This window comes from Gossypium arboreum, chromosome 1 (genome assembly GCF_025698485.1).
Source record: "Gossypium arboreum isolate Shixiya-1 chromosome 1, ASM2569848v2, whole genome shotgun sequence".
NCBI lineage: Eukaryota > Viridiplantae > Streptophyta > Magnoliopsida > Malvales > Malvaceae > Gossypium > Gossypium arboreum.
Genome location: NC_069070.1, coordinates 17,977,779 through 17,985,235, shown reverse-complemented (window position 1 = coordinate 17,985,235; position 7,457 = coordinate 17,977,779). Strand labels below are relative to the sequence as shown.

Genomic DNA, 7,457 nt, shown 5'->3' with positions numbered 1-7,457 from the left:
TCCAACGCGCTATGCGTACAATGGTTGATGGAGAATAATATTGTTGTACTTTTATCCTATGGCTAAACTCTTATTTATTTACCCAAAAAAAAAAGAATGATTCAACTTCACTTGAGGAACCAAAAAGCTTATACATGCCTTTTATTTATAAGGCCTCAATCACCATTAGTTACAAAACTATAATAAAGATAATTAAGGTACCTTATAAATTTTTGGGTGTTAAAAGAGTTATAAGAAAATGCATTATTAAGGGTTATGAGAGTTGTATAAACATCATTTTACAAAAAACTATAAATTTAATTAAAAATTCAAGCAAACAATTTCAATATAGGTCTTGAAAAGCTTGTCAAGTCCAATAAGCCTGATTTTGTCTTTTTTGTTGAAACATTGATTCATTCTAATAAATTGGAAGAATTGCATGTGGCTCTTCAGTTTGACACTTGTTTCTCTATTGATCAGATTGGTAGGAGTGATGGGTTGGCATTTCTATGGAATTTTCAGGCTCAAGTATCTGTATGGGGTTACTCAAATAACCATACTGACTTACTTATTAAGGTTGTCGGTTTTGTAAAATGGAGGCTTACGTGGTTTTATGGAGCTAATTGGGATCAGCTGTGAGCTTTGCCTTCTTTACATAATTTGCCATGAGTATGTATAGAGGATTTCAACAATTTGCTCTTAATTGATGATAAATAGGGAGGTATTGATTACACTTTTGCATGGTTGGAGAGCTTCCGTGACTGTATTTCGATTTGTAACCTCTTTGAAGTCCCATTGATCGGTTATAACTACAAATAGGACAAGGGTCGAGGCACGAGGTCATGCTTGTTGGAGAGGTTTGATTGCGCATCTGTTAATACTGAGTAGGCCCAACTATTCCCGTATTAAAATTTGTACAATTAGGTCTGTGGTTCGTTGGATCATTACTCTATTCAGCTACTAGTTTCCTTGTCGATTCCCCAACGCAAGAAATGACAATTTCGGTTTGAGAATTAGTGGCTTATGGTGGAGGTATTTATGGCTGTTATTGAAGAAAACTGGTCGAGTAAGGGTTCCTTGCGTTTTTTTTTTATAAGTTGGCCGGTTCTGCTCATAGATTGATGACGTGGTAGTGGGTATTAGGGTCAAACTATGCTGACCGAATAAAGAAAGCGAAGGATAAGGTGGAGTTGTTAAGGAGGCAGCCTGGTTTAGATTGTTCTTTACTGGATGACGGATGCTTAGTCTGACTTGAATGTTTTACTCATACAAGAGGTCATGTACTAGAAACAGAGGTGGAAGGTGTTTTGGTTACACCATGTGGAGACTAAGTTTTTCCATGCCTAAGCGTCCAAGTAGAGACGAAATAATCATATCTTGGTGCTTACAGATGTGCAAGGCCGACAGTACAGTAATGAGTCGGCTATGTGTGAGATTGTTTTCTAGTATTTTGAGGATTTATTTTCCAATAAAAATGAGTTGTCGTTTGATGCTTTTTCAGGTCTCTAACTTGTTATTACATATGATACTAATGAGGCGCTTTTGGCTTATTCCCAAATCACTACATTTTATGATGTCGTTTCTTCGATGCAACCATATAAAACACTAAGCCCTAATGGTATGAATCCGGCCTTTTACCAGCGATGTTGGTCAGTTGTAGGGGAGGACATTTTTTATCAATGTGATACTTGGCTAAATAACCAAGAGTTTCTTCTTTGAATGAGGCTCTTATTGTTTTAGTGTCGAAGTTAAATAACCCGAGCTGTATGAAGGATTTGTGTCCAATTTCTCTTTGCAACGTCCTCTACAAAATTATTTCGAAGGTCATGGCTAATCAGAGTGGTACTTGCCACACATCATTACGCCTTCTCAATTTGTGTTTGTCCCAAAACGGCTAATTACTAATAATATCTTGGCTGCATTTGGAACTATTCACCATATAAGGCATAAGGGTCAGGGTAAGAAATGGGAATTGGTTTTGAAATTAGACATTAGTAAGGCATATGACCAAGTTGATTGGGGCTGTCTCCGATTTGTCTTGGTGAAAATGGGGTTTGATGTGAAGTAGGTAAACTAGATGCTATTAGGTAGGGCTAATTGTTCTTAAACGTGGACTTCGACAAGTGGACGCCTATCCTTGTATTTATTTTTTACACAGAAGGTCTTAGTTTTTTGTTACGATAGGCGAAGGAAAGTGGACAACTGCACGACATTTTTGTTTGTCATGATGGGCCATCTGTTTCGCGTTTTTTGTTTCCTAATGATAGTTTTTTTGTAAAAACAGTGGTGCAAGCGCTTCTAGTATATTGTATGAGTGTATTTTTCCTTCAATTCAATATTTATGACGCTCTCCAAAAAATGATGAACTCCTTTTGGTAGGGTTCGAACGATAGTCATCATAAAAAGATTCACGGGGCCTCGTGAGATAATCTTTGTGTGCTCAAAAAGTATAGAGGAATGAAGTTTCGTAATCTGAACTATTTTAACTTGGCGACACTCTGTTTATATGGATGCTCTCGAAGGTAATAACCCTTATCTTGTATGGAAGAATATTGTTGCCGCTAAACAGTTACTGATTGATGGATCCCGTTGGATATTGGTAATAAGGTTACGACTGAAGCTTTTAAGAGCCCGTACCTTTACGATGATAATAATTTCTACATTGACTCTATCCCTCTGTTGGGAAAGGAATATCTGAAAGTAAAAGTTTTTTTTTTTCATTGATGGTTGTGTTCGATCTGATGCTACAAGTGTAGTATTTTTGTTTATATGTACTAATATTTTCAAAAAATAGATTTAATAAAATATTCATTTATTACATTAATACTCTTTGTATATAATGTTTATCTAATGTTTAATTAATACTAAGTAAAATTACATGGTCGGATCGTAATGTGAAAAGACAACTTGTATTAATTTATAATTAATAGGAAAAAGATGAAACTTAATTATAAATTATTTGAACCCTAATTACATATGTTCAATTAGTCTCTTTGCTAGTTCGTTGAAACCATAAATAAATTACGTGTAGAACCAAATGAATATAAATTAATGGAAATGATGAATTTAGATAAATTGGTCACATTCACAAATGAATGCGTTTTCTTACTAAGTGTAAAACGACTTGAGAATTAATTTAAAATTTTTAAATTATAATTGAATTTTGAAAATAGAACTAAATTAATTAATTCTTATAAATGCATGCATTAAGTATGAAAATTAAATATATTTACTCATAGATTTTTTACGATAAAACCGTCATGGTTAGTCGTAATGACTTTAACTGGATTAGAATGAGGTTGAGAAAATTATTTAATTGGAAAACTAATTTAGTTAATTTGATTAATGAAATTAATTAAATAAAATAATATTTATTTTGAGAAATAATAAATAAATATTGGGTTGGATTAAATTATCAAGTGTTAGAGTAGGAGAGTATTTTATATTAAATAAATATTATTTGTGCTATTTTTATTTAACTAGGATTCTTCTATTTCTCCTTATAAATAAATATTATTTACTACCTTTAGAGGGCTTTCATATTCTGGTGAAAGCGCATCTTATAGAACGCGTTTTTGTCCTATCCTAATGCCACGTCACCTGAAAATGTGTCATATAGGTTGCGTTTTTGCCTTTTCTTTCCAAAATCGACTTATTTTTCTAATTTTTTTTATTAAAATGACCTAAATCCCTAATTTTGTTTTAAGTTTAACATATATCCCTAATTTTCCCACGTATGTTTGGCTTCTTAATTTTACAAGATTTACTAAAATCAAATAAATAAGTTTGGAAAAGTGCTTTAATTAAATCTAAATTTAATAATTTTAAAAACAATATAAAACTAAGATACAAACAATTTATTAAATTTTAAAAATTAATATATTATAATGTATAAAATATATAAAATAAATAGATTCACATATTTAAACTGTTTGACAATATATAATTGTAGGTTAATATTTGATATATTCATCATCTATCCTTTATGTATTGTGGATAAAATGATAACACAACGTTAAAAATTTAAGTGGTCAAATATAAATCTTATAACTATTATATTTGTGATTTAAAATTTTAATCGAATTAAATATCGATTGGATCAAAAATCGATTAAGGTATTGATTCGAAAAGTAATTTTAAATAAATTAGATTATGAATTTACACATAACAGTTAAACTTATTAAAAATTCGATTAAATCAACAATTAAATAATTTTAAAAAAAATTAATTGAAAAGCATAAAACTTTAAATCCTATTTAAAAGATAATGATTTTATGATCTGAACCAGAAAAAATAGTGATAAATGCCTACCAAAAATATCTTATGTTATTTTCACACTTTATATTATATTTAAAATAGAGGTGCATGCAGAAAGGTAACGGACGTATTTACCAGAAAAAGAGTGCATGACGTGGCACAAAGCTAACCATAGAATACATCGAATCTCAACTCTCAACTGCAATTTCTGCACAAAACTCGAAATCTATCTCTTAATATCCACAACCCAATCTCCACCGTCTATTTTCCAAATCCAACGGTCACTTCCTTCTCATATCCCCAACCATATCCACCTTTTTATTACAAAAACAAATACACTCCCACTGAAGATTTCATTTCCTCAGTTCTGACATTTCTCAAAAATGAGCTCCATTGCTTTCAAGCCCTTCCACGGCCTCCGCCATAGCTCCGCCGTCCACAGCCCCACTTCCACTACCACCACCCTTTCCAAACCTGCTGTCAAATTCCATGTGTCAGCCGCCAAAACTTCTCCAAAACTAAGCAACCGCAACCTCAGGGTAGCCATCATAGGGGGTGGTCCGGCAGGAGGCTCAGCCGCCGAAACTCTCGCGAAGGCTGGCATAGAAACGTTCCTAATCGAACGAAAACTGGACAACTGCAAACCTTGCGGCGGAGCCATCCCGCTTTGCATGGTGGGTGAATTTGACTTGCCTTTGGATATCATCGACCGGCGAGTCACCAAGATGAAGATGATTTCGCCCTCCAACATCGCCGTCGACATCGGGCAAACGTTGAAACCACATGAATACATTGGGATGGTGAGAAGGGAAGTACTGGACGCTTACTTGAGAGACAGAGCTAAGGAGAATGGAGCTAACGTTATAAATGGGCTGTTCTTAAAGATGGATATGCCTAAACATTGGGATGAACCCTATGTTTTGCATTACACCGAGTATGATGGGAAGAAAGGAGCTATGGGAGCCAAAGCCACTTTGGAAGTCGATGCTGTGATTGGAGCTGATGGCGCTAACTCTCGTGTTGCTAAAGCCATTAATGCTGGCGATTATGATTACGCCATTGCATTTCAGGTACATGCATATATAATATATATTGTTCTGAGACAGATTTCAATTTTCTTTTACAAATATTTTTACCCATTTTCGAGTTATTTGTTGTTGATTTGCTTATTTTTCCCGAGAATCCATGTATGAATAAGTAGAAATTAGGATCATAACTGAACACCCTTTCACATATAAGTTGGGGATTTAAACTTGAAATCTAACAGTAGCAAAGGCTTCTCTTAACCATTGGGATGCTTAAGTATGCTTATTAATGTAGTACTATTATTTGATGTTTGTTGGTTGAGTGTTGGTAAAGAGCTCAATGTCCCCTTAAACAAGATCTCAGGTTCTTATTCAATGCATGGTTTAGCTCAAAATATTCATTGTGGGGCTCATCCTTTTTGTGGAAGTGTTTCTTTTCCACTAAATTTATAGAAAGACACTAGTTTATAGAGTTAAATATATGCACTAAATTTATAGAAAGGAAGTAATCTATAGGGTTAACCGGTCAAGCGACGAACACTAATTGGTCCTTTTTATTTGGATATAAAAGACTGGGATCACAATCTGAAAGTAGGGGAAGGGGCTGCAGATGCTAGAGATTCTAATTTTAATATCAAACCCATGATTGTGTGCACCAAGCTTTGCCTTCGACAGGGAAGCATGTTCTCCACATTATGTCTTCGGTTTGGTTATTCATGAAATCGCATTGTGATTGCAGGAGAGAATCAAAATCCCTGATGACAAAATGGTTTACTACGAGAATCTTGCTGAAATGTACGTAGGGGATGATGTTTCACCGGATTTCTATGGTTGGGTTTTTCCCAAATGCGATCATGTTGCAGTTGGAACCGGGACAGTGACTCACAAGAATGATATCAAGAAGTTCCAGCTAGCCACTAGAAACAGAGCAAAGGACAAGATCCTTGGAGGTAAAATTATACGAGTTGAGGCACACCCAATCCCCGAGCATCCCCGTCCACGCAGGTTATCCGGGAGGGTAGCCTTAGTTGGGGATGCAGCTGGATATGTGACGAAATGCTCGGGTGAAGGTATCTACTTTGCAGCTAAGAGCGGGAGAATGTGTGCAGAGGCGATTGTTGAGGGGTCAGAGAATGGGAAGAAGATGGTGGATGAAGGGGACTTGAGGAAGTACTTGGAGAAGTGGGACAAGAAATACTGGCCAACCTACAAGGTATTAGATGTGTTGCAGAAGGTCTTCTACAGATCGAACCCTGCAAGGGAAGCTTTCGTGGAGATGTGCGCGGATGAGTATGTGCAGAAGATGACATTTGACAGTTACTTGTACAAAACAGTGGCTCCCGGAAATCCACTGGAGGATCTCAAGTTGGCAGTGAATACCATTGGGAGCTTGGTGAGGGCCAATGCACTGAGGAAGGAAATGGAAAAGTTAAACGTATGAGTTTTGGATAATTGGTCTTCCATTTCTGTTCAGTTAAACCTTATAAGAATGATGTTCAATTCTTGCTGCTTGTATTTAGAAGATCTAATTGCACTTTAATGCAATTCGTTATCACATAATTATGGTCAGCAGAGAACGGTTCGGATGTTCTGCATTACCTAATTTGGTTCAGTATTTAGCCTTTAGTCCTTTTATCAACATGGCGATGTTCAACCGTTCATGATACTAAGAAAGTGGATTGAAACTTGAAAATGGTACTAAAAAAGAACCTAAATATGGTATTTCATGTATTAACGTAGGTTTATATATTTTTATCGTGAATTTTGATGTAGTATCTCAAATTCGAATTCTAAATTTAATGGAAGAAAAATTAGGTTAAGTAAATCAGATGTTGATGGTTGGCCTAGAATAGCCAAAAACCGGTGCAGTTGTCTTTCACGCATTATTGATTCAACTGCATCTTTCAAATGAACATAATTTTTAATTCTATGTCCCTGTGAAATAAGATGATATACAGATTAAGAAAGGAAAAAAGAATTTACATGTAGAAATTATCAATTTTGTTATTTTGTTTGGTGTTGGGTGAAAAAACCTGGGTTTTGAATCGGTTGGCTCCAAATGAAGTGAATTTCTTTTTTATTTTTTGAAAAGTGGACGTGGATTGAGGTAGAGTGGGATGGATTCTAATGGTTAAGAATGGTTCTCATAATTGTTTGTAGTTTATAAAATTATCATTTTATCATCATTTTATCTTT

At 34.9% G+C, this 7,457-nt stretch overlaps 1 protein-coding gene across 1 annotated transcript; it reads left to right on the top strand.

Moving 5' to 3' along the window:
* The first annotated feature begins 4,479 nt into the window (after positions 1-4,479).
* LOC108483290 (geranylgeranyl diphosphate reductase, chloroplastic) lies at positions 4,480-6,838 on the top strand. Its single transcript, XM_017786594.2, has 2 exons — positions 4,480-5,306; positions 6,001-6,838. Exons 1-2 carry the CDS (start codon positions 4,620-4,622, stop codon positions 6,700-6,702), a joined length of 1,389 nt encoding a protein of 462 aa, XP_017642083.1. The 5' UTR covers positions 4,480-4,619; the 3' UTR covers positions 6,703-6,838.
* The last annotated feature ends 619 nt before the right edge of the window (positions 6,839-7,457 follow it).

Excerpts from the sequence above, each read along its gene's own strand:
- LOC108483290 (XM_017786594.2), top strand. The coding sequence starts at position 4,620 with ATGAGCTCCATTGCTTTCAAGCCCTTCCACGGCCTCCGCCATAGCTCC. Across the intron at positions 5,307-6,000 it reads ATTACGCCATTGCATTTCAG|GAGAGAATCAAAATCCCTGA; the intron begins GTACATGCATAT and ends TTGTGATTGCAG.